Source organism: Chelonoidis abingdonii, chromosome 26 (assembly GCF_003597395.2).
Source record: "Chelonoidis abingdonii isolate Lonesome George chromosome 26, CheloAbing_2.0, whole genome shotgun sequence".
Lineage (NCBI taxonomy): Eukaryota > Metazoa > Chordata > Testudines > Testudinidae > Chelonoidis > Chelonoidis abingdonii.
In genome coordinates this window covers 18066816-18085558 of record NC_133794.1, presented here as the reverse complement: position 1 = coordinate 18085558, position 18743 = coordinate 18066816, and the positions used below count along the sequence as shown (strand labels likewise).

The 18743-nt window shown below is 42.1% G+C and overlaps 1 protein-coding gene across 3 annotated transcripts in view; it reads right to left on the bottom strand.

Annotated features, from left to right (window-relative positions):
- The window catches only part of AKAP8L (A-kinase anchoring protein 8 like), a 44123-nt gene that overhangs the window by 7684 nt on the left and 17696 nt on the right, over positions 1-18743 (bottom strand). For 2 of the 3 annotated variants that reach the window (XM_032765336.2, XM_075060970.1), the window contains exons 2-12: positions 18113-18145; positions 15265-15493; positions 11400-11868; positions 10771-10894; positions 10520-10566; positions 9877-9913; positions 7744-7852; positions 6506-6647; positions 5906-6011; positions 3404-3534; positions 1863-1958 (exon numbers count right to left, since the gene is read on the bottom strand). In XM_032765336.2, coding sequence (XP_032621227.1) covers positions 1863-1958; positions 3404-3534; positions 5906-6011; positions 6506-6647; positions 7744-7852; positions 9877-9913; positions 10520-10566; positions 10771-10894; positions 11400-11868; positions 15265-15493; positions 18113-18145 — 1523 coding nt within the window. The remainder of the gene's footprint in view (positions 1-1862; positions 1959-3403; positions 3535-5905; positions 6012-6505; positions 6648-7743; positions 7853-9876; positions 9914-10519; positions 10567-10770; positions 10895-11399; positions 11869-15264; positions 15494-18112; positions 18146-18743) is intronic. The other variant, XM_075060971.1, reaches the window with a different exon arrangement.

Here is an 18743-nt window from a genome sequence, read left to right as displayed (position 1 = left end):
ATATTTTTGATGTACCTCATAGGATGGGAAAGACGGGAGGGCATTTTTTTTTTTTTTTTTTTTTAAGAATGAGCTGTCAAACAGGAGTAACTGAAACTTAACTAACACTAATTTAACTAATTATTTAGTTAAGACGCAGTTAGAAATCCTAGAAAAGATGTTAGATTACTACTTCAGTGTTGCTGGAGAGCTCCGTCTCTGACCGAGGATGGTTGAGAAGGAACTGTAGGGGTCAGGCTATGTGCGCCCTAGATGAAGTGCTAACAGCACCGCGAGACAGCTACCGTGCATGCACACCTCAACCAGGCACTGCTATCAAAAATCTCCAATCAATGGTGCTGGAATGCACTGACACTTGAAGTAGAGCACCCACAGGGACAGCACTCGAAGAAGGTGGTTAAGTTGTTTACCTTCATAATATTAAATATCACTCTTCCGAAAGAGAGATCAGGCCTGCTGCTAGTAAGCACTGATCCTTACTTCTATCCCCCTGGCCCCATCTTAATGCACAAAGGTAGTCTGGATTATGGGAGAGGGTATGCATCAAACATCTAGCTTTAAACTTGAACTTCTTACCCAGAAATCCATTTCAATACTAGTTAACAGTTTACAGCACCAAGGGAAGTCAAATTAGCAGCTCTGTAAAGTATATACTGTCTTGAGTACTCAAACTGACACTAATACCAACAGTATTAGGCTAACAATGCTACATTTTTGCTAGTGATCCAGACTACAAAACTGCCTAAATTCTATTCCATTCAACTGAAAATGGACACATTTCTCATCCCTTGAAGACCTTGACTTTGCAGATGTCGTCGCTCTCCTATCACATACCCAATACCATATACAAGAACAAACAATTCGACTCAACGCATTTAGCCAGCAAATTGGACTGAAAATCAACCGCAATGAGATCAGATATGACCTTTAATGTTGCCTCACCATCACCAGTACGGCTAGAGGATTATATTCTCACCAGTATAGAAACATTCACATACTTGGGCTGCACCATCAGCAAGGATGGTGGAACAAGCCAGGACATCTGGAACAAAATCAATAACACCTTCAGGAGCTTAAATACAGTCTGGAAATCAAAATCAAACTCAAGATTTATCAGAGCTGCATACTTTCAACACTACATTATAGTGCAGAATGAAAAAGTATGACATGTCTAAAACTGTCTTCATTCCATACAACCTGCCTCAGAAAAATCCTCTGCATCTTTTGTCTCAGAACAATCTCAAACCAAGATCTATTGACACAATGCAGCCAAGAATATCTGGGCACCATCATTGCCATGAGCGGTTGGAGATGGATCAGTCATGTGCTTCAGACGGAAACTGATTCCATCACAAGAGTAGCAATAAGATGGACACCTGAAGGCAAATGAAAACGAGGCCACCCGAAAACAACATGGCGAAGAGTTGTGGAATCCAACCTGAAAAACCTGGGGCACAGCTGGGAAACCATTGAACGACTTGCCAGAAACAGACAGGAGTGGAAGAGTGCCCTAAACTTCAGAGGCTTAATAGGAACGTGATGATGATGATGATGATGATGATACGGAAAATCTTAAAGGAAGAGCCTATCCCTGTTCATTCAGGAGTTAGGAGCAACATTAAAGGTGGGACACAGTAGAGATGAGGAAGCTAGTCATACATACTATGCAAGTCCTTGAACACCACTCAGCCAACCCTTAGGGATCTGACATTGAATTGGGAAAGTACTTTGGAACTTCAGCCTGAGAATTAGCTAGCAATAAACTTAGTCAGCAAAATGCAGCTAGTCCAAAAAATTCTGCAGTGCAGAAGCTTCATGGCTCCCTGCTCAATCCAACTCAAAGCTGATTTGCAGGTATTTACCTTCAAATACCGCTCCAATTTCTTGCTGATCAGTTTGTTATTGAGAATACTTCTTGCAACTACTAAAGATGATTTCTTGGACTGCTCCATCATGGCCTAAAGGGAACAGGAGTATTTAAAGAAACCAAAGTTAAGTTTTGAACTGAGTCATGTAACACTTCAGTAGTTCCTTCTAGCCCAGTGGTTCTCAAACTGAAGTCCGAGAGGGTACTCCAGGGGGTCTGCGAGTCATAACTGGGGCCACTGGGCCCGCTAAGCAAATCCTCCCTCTCCCTCCCAGTGCCTCCTGCATGCCACAGAACAGCTGTTCAGCGGCGTGCAGAAGGCACTGGGAGGGAGGGGGAGGAGTGGAGATGGGGCGTGCTCAGGGGAGGCAGCGGCGGAAGGAGGTGGGGCAAGGTTGAGGCCTTGGGCTGAGCAGGGGTTGAGCACCCCCAGGGAAAATTAGAAGCTGGCTTGGGGGGTGTGTGTGTAAAATATTTTAAATCAAAATGGGGGTCCTCAGGTTGCTCAAGTTTGAGAACCGCTGTTCTAGCCACACGTTTCAGTTATTGCAGACATGCTGAATGACTCTAGATGTGTGACACAACCAAGTTTCCTATCTGCCACCATCTACCACCCCACCAAATTTAGTTTTCAGCATGCTCCAGAATTCGTATTGACAATGCACAGCTTTAGAGGTAATGGGCATATGTGACTTTACATCCCATCTTTCCCTTGGTGCCAAGTGTGGCTTTTTTGGCCCTGGGGAGGGAATCTCATCTTTCAATCCTCTTGTGGGCAGGGGATAGAGGTAACATGAGCATTCTAAAAAAGCATACATAGTGGAGGGACATGGAGCACCCAAACAACTCTTCTGCTGCCAGTGGCTTCCAAGGCACTCAGCTACCCCATTGCACCCTCAATATCGGGCACTGCATTAATTGGTAGCCATTTCATTGCTAATGTGCTTTAGTGCTAATATTTAAATAGTCATTGGGCTTCAGAATCAACACCTTCTTTAGATGTATGGGACAATTCAGAGCCATCGGCTCAGATTATCTGTTTTAGATATAGGAAGGCTATTTATACATGTGATGTTCTCTTTAAAACCAGAAGAATCAAATCATCAGAGGATGGATTCTACAGCCAATAGGTTGCAGAAGATATGGGATCCTGCTAGCATGTTACACCGCTGTTCCTCACTATATGAAGAGATTACTTTTCTGCTGACCTCTTACAAGAGTGAAGATCAGTATTCTACAATAGACCACCACATTGCAGTATCACAACTATGAGCTGTTATCATATAGAGACCACTACTGCAGAAAGCTTTAATAAGGCTAGTCCTTAGGTTCCATTTTCCCATATAACTCATAGGCTGTATGACTGCAATCATATCCAGTTTTTAGCATTCAGCAGCTTCTTTTATTAAGCAAAACAAAACCCTGAAACCTGGATTTACAATGCAGGGATAAGGTGATCTCCATATCTGCCCAGCCAGCTGTAGTGGTACATTGGCATTTATATATACATACACACTTAACCAGCTGCACGCTTACTCTGCGGTTGTGGTTGTGGTCAAGGGACTTCAGGTGCTTCTGGATAATTCCATACTGCATTGGGATGAAGAGGTCACATGCAGCACAGTGAGCAGCCTCCACCTTTTTAATAAAGTGTTCCATGCCAATATCTGAGGAGAGACAAGAGCTTTGTTCATCTAACTTGAGTTGTGGTGGCCACATCACACTTCAGGGAGTTTTGCAGCTTTTTCTGTGAGTTCACTTATCTTTAATACACTCATGCACCCCTGGAGACTGGTTTCCTACAATGTGATGCTCAGTCTTGATCAATAAGGATGAGGGGGAGCATTGCATAGCCAAAGTCTAACAGACCTGAGGCCCAGAGTATGGCTGTACACCTCAAAGATGAATGCTGGTGGTCACTGCTGCATCAGTGCATTGACTATAGCATGCAAAATGTTTCCAGCTAGTTGATCTCCAAGCTAGCTTGTAGGACACAATTGTGTCCTACATCAGTGGTTCTCAACCAGGGGCATGTGTAGCCCTGGGGGTACGCAGAGGTCTTCCAGGGGGTACCATCAACTCATCTATTTGCCTAGTTTTATAAAAAGCATTAGCAAAGTCAGTATGTACAATGACTTGTTTATACTGCTCTGTACTCTATACACTGACAAGTATAATATTTATATTCCAATTGATTTTATGATATGGTAAAAATGAGAAAGTAAACAATTTTTCAGTAATAGTGTCCCATGACACTTTTTTTAAAATGTCTGATTTTGTAAGTAAGTAGTTTTTAAAGTGAGGTGAAACTTTGGGAGTACACAAGACAAAAATCAGACTCCTGAAAGGGATACAGTAGTCTGGAAAGGTTGAGTGCCAGTGTACTATGTTACCTGCTATTGACACACCTCAGTGCCATCTCTCCTAGAAAGAGGATATGACTTTCCATTTAACTAATGTCTATATTTTACTCTAACACGGGGTCAGCAACCTACAGGATGCGAGCCAAACATGGCACTCAAGCCGATTTTGAGTGGAACCCTGCCCCAGTCCCAGCCCCACTCAGCCCCTCCACCCACTGCTCTCCCCTGCAGGGGCAGGAGGTAGCTTGGTCCTGTGGCAGCCAAGCTTCCCCCCTCCCCCGCTTCTTCCCCCAGCATGCTGCTTTCCTGCCCCATCTCTTCTCCTTCCCGGCGCTGATCAGCTGATAGCCCTTGCGGGGGCAGAGTGGCAGCGTGCTCGCTGCTCAATAGAGGAGGCAGAGAAGAGGTAGGGACGGGAGCGGTTCATGCAGGGGGCTGGGAGCACCCCCACAAGCAGAGCACCCCACCCTCTGCCCTGATCCCTGAACCCCCCCCCCACACACCCAGCCTTCTGCCCTGCACCCCCCGTTGTCTTGACCCCTGAACCCCCCCCACACACACCCAGCCTTCTGCCCTCACCCCTCTGCCCTGCACCCCTGAACCCTGTAAGCAACCCACACACCCAAGCTTTCTGCCCTGCACCCCCCCCACACCCCAGAGCCCTGACCCCTGTCCCCACCCCACACCCAGCCTTCTGCCCTGACACCACGCCCCACCAGGTCTGGGACCCTGGCTGCCGGCCTAGGTGAACAGAACTCCAGGCTGGCAGAGAGCTGAGCAGGCTGGCAGTGTAAGATCAGCATTTTAATTTAATTTTAAATGAAGCTTCTTAAACATTTTGAAACCCTTGTTTACTTTACATACAATAGTTTAGTTATATAATATAGACTTACAGGAGGACCTTCTAAAAATGTTAAAATGTATTACTGGCACGCAAAACCTTAAATTAGAGTGAATAAATGAAGACCCAGCACACCACTTCTGAAAGGTTGCCGACCCCTGCTCTAACATGAGAAATAAGGCTCCTGTATATTCATCTGCTGATTATTCTTATGTGAATTTAGAGTTCTCCAAAATAAGAGCAAATTACTACAGCATGCAAGAAAAATATTAGAGCATAAATACAGGAAAAGACTTCTCATCTTGCACAAAGTAGTACTGCTGAAGAACCACCAGCTACATACACATTTCTGATCAATATTTCAGTTTTCCATGAGAAGCTTTTAAAACCATAGTTCCATTCTGGAAGTTTACTATGCAATAAAAAGGTGCCTCAACAGGACACTCCATTCCTGAATAGGATCAGATGATTTAAGTTACAAGAATACTTTACTCCTGTTGGCACTGTAGAGAAACTTCTATTTCTTCCTGTTTATCAGTCTTAGTGGGACTGACTGGCAACAACAATTAGGTTGTACAGGTTCCAAGAACGTAACGTGCTTTGCTAAACCTTTACTGGTAACAAAAGAAAGGAAATAATCTCGTTTGATTCTCGGATCTCAGGATAGCTTTAACGATGCTTTACTTGTGAACTGTGCACATCTTAAAAACTCAGACCCCACAAAATAGGAACTTCATAATGGCTTTTGTTCTTCCCATTTTCTGAAGGAAGTTGCACATTAAGATAGCTTCACAAAGAAACAAACCATGAAGATGCAGGGAGACTTGCTCTTACCTTGGGTAAGATCTTGGTCTTTATAGATCTGTTGAATAACAGCATTAATGTCTTCAATTGCTTTACGGCGTTCTTCGGTTTTTTTTGTTTTGTTAGCAACATAATCCTGTATTGTACAAAAATATTTGGTATTAACTTCAGCTGTACATCTGACCATTAAATGTGGACTTCAAAAACGCAAAGCACAGCATGCATTGTACTTATTCTACACTGCAGCTGTGCCTTTCAACAGGGCATTTCAAGACCTTTGCAGCCCCTTAACCCAGCTCTGTTCTCTTGAAGGTAGTCAAGGACTGTCTGCACTTTATAGATGGTAAAGTGCAGAGGGTAAGTAATATAATCAAAGTCACAGTGCAGTTGGCATAGAGCTGGGAATAAGAACTAAGATCCTGATGTCCAGTCCTGTGCTCTAATTACACCCGTAGTAGTAGTTTCACACCTAAGTTTTCATAGTCTTGACTATTTGAACTATCCATTCACATCCAACTATCAATGTTTTGTTTTTTTTTTGTTTTTTTTTTGTAGGTCTCTGACAACCAACATGAAATAAAGGTGCACTGTTTAGCCCAAAGTAATGGGAAACTTAACCAACAGATTCACCTGGAGGAAGTCAGCTGTCTGCTGAGGCAGTTTTGTTCCAACAAATTTGAAATGCTCCTTGTGGAATTTGCTTTCCAGATGTACATTCATCTCATCCTCATAGAAGGTCCGATATTTGCACAGTGAACAAACAAACTGAATCCTACCAAGACAAAGTTAGAACCAAGTGAGAAATCAAACCCCAAGCCCCAGGATTCCATTCCAGGCTCCTCCTCAACTTGAGGATACTAGTCATTTCCTACTAGTACTTAGGGGTACAATTAAAAAAGAGCATAGCTCATTCAAGAGGACAAGTCTTATATCTGGGTTGAATGGTCACATCCTTCCTACAGGTTTTAATACAGATTTTAAGGCCAGAAAGGACCATTAGCAGCAATTAGTCTGACATCTTGTATAACCAAGGGCAAAGAATTGCAGTAATTCCTACACCAACCCCAATAATTTATGGGACAGCTAGAGAGGATTTTAAGAAGGATGTCTGTCTTGATTTAGAGATTTTTTTTTCATAATGTAGAATCCATCACAGCCTGTAAGTTGCTCCAATGGTTAATTATCTTCAATGTTAAAGTTGTGCAACTTACTTCATGTGAACTTCTCAAGTTTCAGCTTCCAGCCACTGGATCTCATTATGCCTTGGTCTATTAGATTAAAGAGCCCTACGGTCAGAGAGCTCCCTGTGTAGGTAACTAAGGGCTTAGCGAGGACTTTCTCAGTCCACCTATTTAGTTTACCAAATTTAAGGCTAAGCCACATCGTAAGGCAGGTTTCCAGTCTGTGAATTACTCTTTTGACATTTCTCTGAACCCTCCCCAATTTTCCAGTATATATATATATATATATATATAATATATATGTACTATATTATATATATATATATCTATTTTTTTAAAGAAGAAGTGAACACCAGAACTGGACACAATATTCCAACAGTGGTCTCAGCAGTATCATTCACAGAGGAGGAGGTATTGATTAGAGTTCTCCATTTTATAATTAGCTAACAGTCATTTGTACTTTTGCCTTTCCAGCTCCCTATGAGGTGTTAAGCCAATTTTACAGATGGAGAGACTGGTACAGAGAAGTTCAGGAAACTACTCTTGGTTTTTACAAAAAAAGTCAGTGGCAGAGCCAGGGACAAAAGCCAGAACCCAGATGCCGAGGCCCATGTTCTATACATTAGGCAATCCTTCCAAAATGCTCAGACAGGATGTATACTGTGTCACTGGAAGAGGAAGATGTACCTTTCTACCATGCGATCCCGATGCCTCTTTTTCTGCCTCTCTTGAGTTTTCTTGCCTGCCTGCAATTTGCGCTTGATTTGACTGATCTCTTCTTGAATTGTTAAAGCACCTAGATGTATAAAGCAGGTTGTGTTTCAGGGCACTATTTGTGAACACAAACTGATTAAGAGGATTCACCTAGACAAGTTTAGTAGCCAACTTAACTGTCATCTCTGAGCTATATGGGTCAGTCATAGTGAAGTGTTGGAAAGAGCTGCTCCCTTAACAATTCCTGCTGTTGGCCAATTAAAAAGAGCATTGCTAGTCTATTAACTGATGTCCCATCACATTCTGGCCCAGACTTCAGAAAGGCTGAACTTGGGCAGGATGGTGAGAGAATACCTCTTCTGATACAGTTTCCTAACCTATCATTTCTGATGGTGATATAAAGTCCCTGGGTTTATGGAGAAAAGATGGCCCATTTTAGACAGTTTTAAGAGGCAACCACTCTCACCCCTTTGGCTTCTGTGCACATGGCACACAAGAGATGAAGGTTGGCAGTGAAATAAGAACTGAATTCCTCCTATGAAAAAATCCCAATTTTTTCAAAACGAGGAAGTAGCTTCCACTGTTATAGTGGAATGGTACCCAAGGACCCCTTTGGTTTCCCAGCCAAGGCTTCTTATATGGTTTTTATACTGCTGCCATCACATTCCACTGATGATAACTGCAAGTTAGATACTGTGCTATCAGGTTTCTATTTAGATAGGTTCGTCTTCTGGTGAGAGGTCACCATGCTTCTCTAAGCAACCCTCTCCCCAGCTGCTACAACAGTGTTGGCACATCAAACTATCCCATGGACTCTGCTCTAACCAACTAAAACAACAAGGAGTCTTTGTGACACCTTAGAGACTAACACATTTATTTGGGCATAAGCTTTTGTGGGCTATAACTCACTTCCTCAGATGCATGGATTGGAAAATACAGTAGGCAGGTATAAATACACAGCCCATGAAAAGATGGGAGTTGCCTTATCACAGTGTGTGGCGGGTGGGGGGGGTCAGTGCTAACGAGGCCAATTCAATTAGGGTGGATGTGGCCCATTTCCAACAGTTGACAAGAAGGGAAAATTACTTTTTGTAATGCTAATGAGGCCAATTCAATCATGGTAGATATGGCCACATCCACCCTAATTGAATTGGCCTCATTAGCACTGACCCTCCACTCAGTAAGGCAACTCCCGTCTTTTCATGGGCTGTGTATTTATACCTGTCTACTGTATTTTCCACTCCATGCATCTGATGAAATGGGTCATAGCCCACAAAAGATTATGCCCAAATAAGTGTTATAGTCTCTAAGGTGCCACGCGGACTCTTCATTGTTTCTGAAACCTCTAACCAACTAGTATTTCTCTAAGGTACTTATAGAGCCCCATTCCTATAGTATCTGAATGCCTCACAATCTTTTAACACCCCTATCAGACAGGGAAATACTTTATTCTGTTATTACAAATGAGGAACAGAGTAAGAGAAACAAACACTTACCCAAGGTCACATGCCTGTGGCAAAGCAAGATTTGAACCCAAGTCTCTCAAGTTCCAGGCTAGCACCATAACCACTAATCACCCTACCTTGTGCATGGGACCCCTCTTCTTCATAGCAGAGACACACACTATAAATCTCACGAGACCTATAGCACTGGCTAGGAGCCAGGCAGTCACCAGATACTGTGCTGGATTTCCCTATGTTTCCTAAAGCACCTCAATCATGACTTGTAACATCCCCTAGTATTCCAGGCCTAGCAGTGTGTCAACAGATAGATATCCATTAGGGATTACGTACTGTGTACAGAAACCAGTGCAAGCTTTAGAGTGCTGAAAGATTAGAGCTTTAACTCAGATCATCATAATCCACCACTTTTAGATATGTGTACAAGTTACACCTCAGAGAACAAAAGGAGCAAGACAGTGCCTGAACCAAGTCAGTCAACAGACTATTACTTCGAGCCATTTCTTCCACAGCAGAGTCCTTTATTGGCAGAACGTTTATGCCGTACAGAAGTGTAATGTCTGAAGAGCCTTAGCACATCCCTTGATAAAGAAGTTCTTGGCTCATTTCCCAAGAATGCTTTTAAAAAAATTACATTCAGACTCACCTTTCTCAGAATCTTTTCCTTCTTCATCTTCACCCTCCTAAAATACAATTTCAAGAGGTTATCAGCAATCCCTACCTATAATTTTTGTCTTGGAGAAAGTGAGTGCATACTAGTTTTACATCTCTTAACCATCCTGCTCCCCAAAGAGACTCCCTCCTGACTTCAGATAGCAGGGTTCCCTGTGTGAGGAACATATTTAGCCTGCGGGTTGGCAACAGTACACCACACTGTTGATTTCTAGGTTTCCTCCTCCTATTCCTAATCATTTTCATAAATTCTCTAGTCACACATTTTCAGCTCTTTGGAGCAGGGCCTGTGCCTTGCTATGCATCTGTACAGTGCTCCAATCATTCTCTCTTGGGGCCTGCAGGTATTACTGCAATACAAAATAAGTAATCTCGGGAGGATTTACAACCTTCAAGCTTTCTTACATGAGGATCCAATCACCCTCCTCCTCACCAATCCCAGTTCTTTACCACTGAAAGGTAAGAAATAGTTCCCACTCTCACTGCAGGAAGATTCATTTAGTTTTTAATGCTGCCACCACAACATTCTGCCCTCAGCTCTAGTTACATGGCCACTTATCCACTTCCCTCAAGCATTATGGTTTTTACTGTGAATTACAAGTGTCAGTTTCACTTACAGCTTTGGAGCCCTCCTTCTCTGCTGCTTCTCCTTCAGTCCCTTCCTCTGAAAAGCACATCACAAATGGTCACCATACAAAAAGTAACAGCTGGGTAGCTCAGCAAAGAATGGTATTAACAATTTTACCACCAAATTAAATATTCAAGAGAAATTGAAATGTCAGAGTCAATTACTACCTGAAACAAGGCACTCTGATAACGTCATATGACTAAGAGATAACTCATTAGGAGTCACCGAAGAGGTTCTTACCATTCTCAGAGTCGGAGTTGTCAGAGCCATCAGTTTTTGCTGCCTTGCTATCAGGTTCATCAGTGCTGTCAGTCTGTTTTCTCTTCTTAGAGGTAGGGTCCTTCTTGATTTTCTTTTTCTGTGACTAGAAAGGAAAATATCAGTCCCCAAATGTACATGCTGACACCATCCCCTGCCAGCAGCAAATATGTCTGCATGAAGCCACCTTAAAAGGGCTTTATATTGAACTAAACTTCCCAGAAAACACAGTTATGCTTCAGACAGGCAAAGTCAATCAATACAGATAACATTTGGCACAGTCCTTCAAAGCAACCTTCCTTCAGCATATCAGATTAAACCACAAAACTATAGCACATTTACTTTCCTAGCTTTACAATAAGAGCATCAAGGTTAAACATTCTGGATGCTAAGACTGCACTATGAATGAACGTGGCCTCTTCAAACCATTTAGAAAACACCACAATGCCAAGCAAATAATGCACAGAGGTACAAATTACACTGTGGAAACTAAGTATGGTATTTCAGAGAATAGGGCCCTGTGCACTCAGAGCTGGACATTGTAGTTTGTTGGGAAGTGAACAGTCTCTATATGAGGTAAATGGGTGGGAGAGGATTGCACAGGTACTTACTTTAAAGTCTGCGTCCCACATTTTCCAGTTTCTCCTCATTCGTTGTTTCATGCCGCCTCCTCCAAAGCGCATGTTTCCAGAGAAACCTCGCATTCCCTGGAACATGCTGAGTTCTGGGATAATGTTGTGGGAGAAGAGGGATGGGAGCCTAGAGGAGCCGTGGGGGCCATGGCCCCGCCCTCCCATTGGCTGTGGCGGCTCATTCCACTGTCCGCCCATGTGCCCGGAATATGAAGATGCCATGGGTCTGTTATTTCGCCCGTCTCTGACCCAGTTCTGACCCCGCTGGCCAAAGTTGTCCCATGCTCTGTTCTGGTACTGGTCCCTGTGGTTCCCATAGAAGCTGTCATAGCAACCTTCATAGGCATTTTCGGTGTCATGTTCAGCCTCACTGTAATCATAGCCGGATCTGTATAGATCACGGTCGTTCAGTGAAGACCTTGAGTCGTAGGACTCATATGTATTATACCTGCAAGAGTCGCACAGCAAGCAAGGAATCCAGTCAGTAGCATATACGGCACCACATTACAGCCTGCCGAGAAATGGCAGGAGAAAGATTAAACAAAAACAACAGAAATGTTCGTCTCATTTATATCAAAAAAGGCTCTGAGGTTTCACTCAACATGGGAGTTTTTCCGTGTGATACAGCAGTGGGAGAAGGGCATAAATAGAATGGCAAGAAGTGGCAGGGATTCAGTTCAACCTCAGTCCATCACTGAAGGACCACAGATACCTAGTCAGATTTACATATGCCTAAAGTGCCAGGAAGGCCACACCAAACTAATCTTCAATTTCTGTGAAAATTACTGTGTCACACACTGATCTTTTTTAAAAAGAAAAGTTCCCAAGCTGAGCAAAGGTACCTCAGTTAGCGGCAGCTGTGGATTTTCAACTGTGCAGACATTCAGATTTTCCAATTTCAATGTAATACATTCACCACCCGCCCTCTATTTAGCTATGCTTAAGTCAAACTGAACAATCCAAATAGTTAAGAACAAATGCAGAGCTAGTTAGGCCACAAAGTAATAGTCCTGCTTCTCTTCCCCCACTCTGTTCTGAATTGTTAGGAGGAACGGCTCAATTTAGGCCTTGTCTACACAACAAAGTTTCTGCATATGATGCATGGTGTGAATTTAAGACAACAGTCATACTGGTAAAACCTCATGTGGGCATTTATTCTGGTATAAGAGTGCCTTTTCTTGATTTAGCTTGTGTCTCTTGGGAAGGGTTTTTACCCAGTCAACTTTCCCATGTAGACATGACTTTAGAGTTATTGCTGGTCACTGTAGTTTCCACAAAACCAGTTTTTACCCAGGACAGTTTCAGAAGAAAAATACAAAACCAGCAGAGGAGTTTTAGACTTAAATTCTGTAATATCTAAAGTAGTGCCTCTGTACATCTTATGCAGTGGCTGACAGACTCAATTTGCAGCAAAGATGATATACCAAAGTTTAAGGGAAGGCTCCACACTCTTCATGATCACATGCTACTTTTCCAGATGAGCCAGAGTGTGAGGGAAATCTACACCCAACAAGACAGAACACAAATAGGTTCACACATTACACAAGGAAGCAAGAACACAAATGTCAAACTAGCACTGACCACTGGGGCACAACCCCCAGTAGTTATGCTCTATGGCAAGGACTTGAAAGCAAGGAAATTGGAAGGAAACAATGGCTGGAGAAGGAAACACTAACTTCAAAGCCCGCCCCCCCCCTCCCAAAAAAAGCCATTCCATCTACTGATATGAGAAGAATCATCCAGACTAGCAATCACCAAAAATCCTCAGATGGTAAAGATACATGTGCCCATTTACAGTAAGCCAGAGCTTTCAACTGCAGCAACTGAATAGCCCTCCCCACACTCTGCTTTTTAGGAAATGAGACTGAAGGCTAAAAACTGAGGTTTTCTAAACCACTAATTTCATCCTTTTGTCCCTTAAATGGTTTACTACATTCACTCTGGATATTTGATATCTTTTCTCCAGCAAGAGCTAGAATCTGTTAACAGGGCTGGGTTACAAGCCCAGTATCATCTATCGTGACAGAACTAGGCATGGTATCTTGCCCAGTGTTTGGGGCTTGGAGCAGAAGATCCCAATTGTGTGGTGTCTGAATAATGGACAAGGGCTGGAACATCAAATTCGAAGTTCTCATCTTATGAAATTAGAACTCAAGAGTTTAGTCAATTAAACTATTCACCTACTGCCTTGCAACAGTCCTTTCCACTCCCTACAAGAGAGCTACAGATTCATAGATGAAGCCAGAAGATATCAGTGTAATCATCTATTCTCTCAAGTATAACAGGCCAAAGAACTTCCCTACAGCATCTCTTAAAAAAATATCTAATCTTGATTTAAACGTTTTACCCTTGGTAAGTTGTTCCAATGGTTAAATACCATCACTGTTGAAAATCTGCATCTCAATTTCAGTCTAAGATGTGTCTAGTTTCAACTTGTTTACCTTTGTCTACTAGATTAAAGAGGCTGCTATCATCAAATATTTTTTCCCCAGGATAGATTTAAAAAAAACCAAACAACTCTGATGTACTTTACATGAGTGCTTTTAAAACAGAATACTCCACCAAAATCTATTTGATGCAAGACTTCAGAGGAGTAATTCCTAAAAACTTTGTGAAGCCTACTGTACATTTGTCCTCTATTCCATAAACATGTAGAAATTTTGCAATATTCAAAAGTCATTACTATTGAATTATACTTTTGTTAAACATATCACAAGTTCTTGTGATAAACTTTTTATAGTTTTAAACTTGGTTAGTTAAAACAAAGTACAGATGCAACAACAGACGACTGCAAACAAACCAGAATGCACTCCAACATAAAAGGATAATAATGTATAAAAGTCTCTTGCAGGACATTTCTTACTACTAACAAGCTATGCTTTTATTCTAGAGAAGAGGTTCTGGTTTGCTTACATTATATGGAATTTAGTTTAAAGCTATTTTGACAATATCTCTGCATACTTAGTATTTGAACAGTAGCAAACAAACTTCAAGTTCTCTACAAAATATAGATGTCTCCTCTACATAGATGTAAACCTGATATTGTTCAAATCGATACTTGTACATAAGCAAAATACTCAGATGTAAAAATACTCAAATGGATTTGCTGGGATGAATTAATATTTCACATAAACCGAGAACGAACAACAGTGTTGTAGAAGTATTAAATTTTGAATATAAACTCATTTTGAAATTTAACATGAGAAAATCTTTGTTAAGTGAACAGTCCTTATTAGTACTGCATATACTTCAGATTTAAAACATGGTCAAAACCTCACTTGATCTTTTCTGGACATCTGTACTGTATTCCCAACCAGCAGCCCAAACCTGGAACAAAAATGTCACTTCTAGATTAACAGTTAAGCTTAAAATCAAATGAGGGACACAGGCAAATGAATGTTGTGGCAATGCTATAGAAATGAAATACATCAGCAGGCTCCCAGATATAGAAATATTAAGGAATCTCTTCTTTATTCATCTCCAGTTTAAAACTGTGAGAGGATTCTTTTTTCCAAGTTAAACATATCCTTCTACTACTGTAAAGACTGCATCACCATTCAAGTACCTGTAACCAGACTATTAAGACTTCACTACTCAAACTGAGATACAAATGACTTATTTCAAAAATATAAACAAAAAGAAGGAAAATCCAGCTAAACCAATTCCCTTTATCTATCTATTCCTCTTGAAAACCAAAATGTGAAGACAAAGTGAGAATGAGGTCAAAATGAGAAAGAAGTGAGAGGTGGCAACTCTGATAGCAAAGTTTAGAGTAGCAGTTCCTTCAGGAAAAGACACTAACCTGTCTGGTACTGAATCTTTTCATCTTGATCTCTAGACTCACCTGTCTCCACCTGAGCCATAATGTCCTCCTTGCATTGTGTCCGTTTCTAGATGAGACACCATATCTAAGCGCTGGTTCATTTTTGCTATAACAGCATCGGTGCCAGTGGAAGCGTTAGGGTCTGCGTCTGAATTAGGCATTTCCCAAGCGTTTGAAGTGGCCATACCATACCCATAATTGCCAGAGTTATCTTGACCGTATCCATAGCCGTAACTATATCCCTCATATCCTGAAATGAGAAAGTGTCATTGAGAATTCCAGTCAAGCAGCTGAGCGAACATTTATATCCAAGTTCAGACACAGAAGACCCAAGAGTGCCCCTTCCCCACAGAATGTGGTGGTTTTAATTTACATTTAACCCATTTTTCCCCTTACAAGACACCTGCCAAGGTGTGTTAGTGTATCTGACACCAGGACTTGAAGGTCAAAACACACATGGAAGAAACTTCACACCAAATCCCAGCAATGTAGACTATTACTATAATCTGCCCCAACTAATATTTAACCCTCAATTTTCATTCTTGCTCTCACTCACGGCCAGGACAGGCTGCAGTGTAGCATACGCAAAGCCTTCCATGGCAATCCATTTTCCTGATAAAAACAGATTCCAGAGAGAAAACATAGCCCAGTCACCCTCAGAAAGAACAGCTAGTGTGGCATGGACATTTAGGCATGTGTAAAGAGTGTAGGTTGTGTGAGAAGAAATTATAAGATAACGTATTTAAGACGAGCCTAGTTTAGTTCAAAGTGGGCTTGTCTCTGTCAGTTTGACATGAAGTTGTACTGTATCCATACCCAGTTACATTCTGACTTCATAGCATAAAATTCATACCTCTAAGCTAGGCAGTCAGTTCACATTATAAATCGCAGTGATTTGTTCGAATTAGATGACATCATTGTGTCCGGGGTCTATTCTTCTAGAGACGCATAAGAATTCATGCAATTCTAAAAATGGAACAATAACCCCCCACTAACTTTGACCAGCACAAATATCACTCATGTCACTTCTGTTCCCTCTCTTGCCCACACGTAAATGAGAGAAATGGCCCTCTCAGTTGTATGTTATCTCAGGAGTGATGGAGAACAGCTTCCCCAAATGCAGCCCACGGCATGCTACTTACAAAGCAGATATGGACAGAAAACTGACTAAAATGGCATCAGTGTTCTACGCTGTTTTCTCTCTTAACTTACATTTTAGGTTTGCTCAGTTCACCCATCAGCATGTCCTATTGCCAACCCTGTAGTTCTAGGATTCTTAGTAACATGCAAATTAAAGCAGAGATTTGCTAATCTGAATTTATGAGTCAAAAAGCTATTGTGAACAAACTGTGATTTAGTAAGTAAAACAGACAGTACCACAAGATGTACTTTGTTCTAATGTCTTTTGTAGTTTAAGAATATTTAATAGCATTAGGAAGTAGCATGAGCTAGTGGACAGAGCACTTACCTAGGAGTCAGGATACCTCAGTTCTATTCCTGAAATGCCACTGACCTAGAATGTCTTTGGGGACATAGGCGCCAACTCCGTGGGTGCTCCAGGGCTGGAGCACCCATGGGGAAAAATAGGTGGGTGCAGGCATCTCCCCGTCCCAGCTTGCCTCCACCTCCTCCCCCTCAGCGCAACACAACCCCGCTTCTCCTCCCAGCACTTGCCACCACGAAACAGCTGTTTCGTGGTGTAACACGCTATGGGAGGGAGGGGGAAGGAAAGAGTGGGAATGCGCCGCACACAGGGGAGAAGGCAGGGAAGAGGCGAGGCTGGGGTGGAGATTTGGGGAAGGGATCCAATAGGGGCATGGAGGGGGTGAAGTTGAGGTGAAGACTTTGGGGAAGGGGCTGGAATGGGGGCAGGGCAGGGGTGGAGTCAGGGTGGGTCGAGCATCCATTGGCACCAGGAGAAGTTGGTGGCTATGTTTGGGGAAGTCACAATCTCTCTTACCTTCCCTCTGTCTTGTCCCTTTAAACTGTAAATTCTTCAGGACACGGACTATATCACAATACACCTGTTGTGTGCCTAGCATAACAGGACCCTGATCTTAGATGGGGATCCTAAGTGATACTATAAACACAAGTAGTAAAACAATGACACTGCTAGCAAGCTCATTTTGAACGAATCATGAATATTTTCTGGTTTTTACAAAAATAAGTTTTCCAGCTAGCTCTGAAGATAGTGAAAAGGTCATAAAATCCTTGGTACAACACTGACTACAGTTTAAACTACCAGTCAGTGATATAAAAAATGTACTATGCTGCTCTCCTAGTCAGTCTTTGAGGAGTGGAGAGAGGCTTCCTTGTGCTAATTAAAGCATATAGATTAGTGAGATTCTACCACACAGCTGGACATCGCACTTTAGTCTGAGCACAGTGAGCATGGCCTATGGAAAAAGACAAGTATTTATAAAGGGAGGCCTGTTTCAAGTTTGGGTCTAAATGCAGACGCACTGACTTTTTTCGTGTCTCTCTGGCACAAGAACTAGAAATTCAGTCTAGTGACTGTGACAGCACTTTAACATTCAGTGCCATTTCACAGAGAAGTGATGTAAGACAAAAAGGAAAAATAGGTGGGTGCAGGCATCTCCCCGTCCCAGCTGTAAGACAAAAAGACTGAAGACTGACTTCTAGGAACAGAAATATCTGGTTTTGTTGATGCACAAGGCAGAATAGTAAAGATTGTCACTGTTATAGGTGCTCTGCAACGCTGACGGAAATAGAGTTGCATGTGACCTAAGAGGATATTATTCAGGCATGGGGAAGAGATTTGAGCTGTGAAAAACTTCAGTTTTATAATCCTTTTTCTGACTGATAACATTATCATGAAAAAATGGCATTAAGATTTTACTATACTTGCCTCTGTTTGTCCCAGAGTTCCAGTTGCCATAACCTAGAAAAAGACCAAAAGGTGGTCAAAACCCAAATTATTTGGCAGGGGTCGGCAACTTTCAGAAGTGGTGTGCTGAGTCTTCATTTATTCACTCTAATTTAAGATTTTGCATGCCAGTAATACTTTCTAAAAATGTCAGAATGTCCCTTTCTATAATATATAGCTAAACTATTGTATACAAAGTAAATAAGGTTTTTAAAATGTTTAAGAAGCTTCAATTAAATTAAAATGCAGAGCCCCCCGGACCGGTGGCCAGGACCCAGGCAGTGAGAGTGCCACTGAAAATCAGGTTGTCTACCCCTGTTACATGGTACGCTATAGCTAGAACAGCTGGCATGAAGGAGAATCTATGTTATTTAAGATCTGATCATCAAATGCACCCAAATAAGCCTGACTGTATCACAGTGGATACCCCTAAAAAGATCAGAGCTTGACAAAAACTTATATTACTCTGGAGGAATTCTGCGCCACTGAACATACAGAATTCATGTCCTCTGCAGATAAGGATGGGGAAGCAAAGGGAAGTTGCAAGAGCAGTTATATGCTCCTCCCCAGCAGCACAGGTGTGTGGTAACCAGTGCCTGGAGCAGCCAGAAGA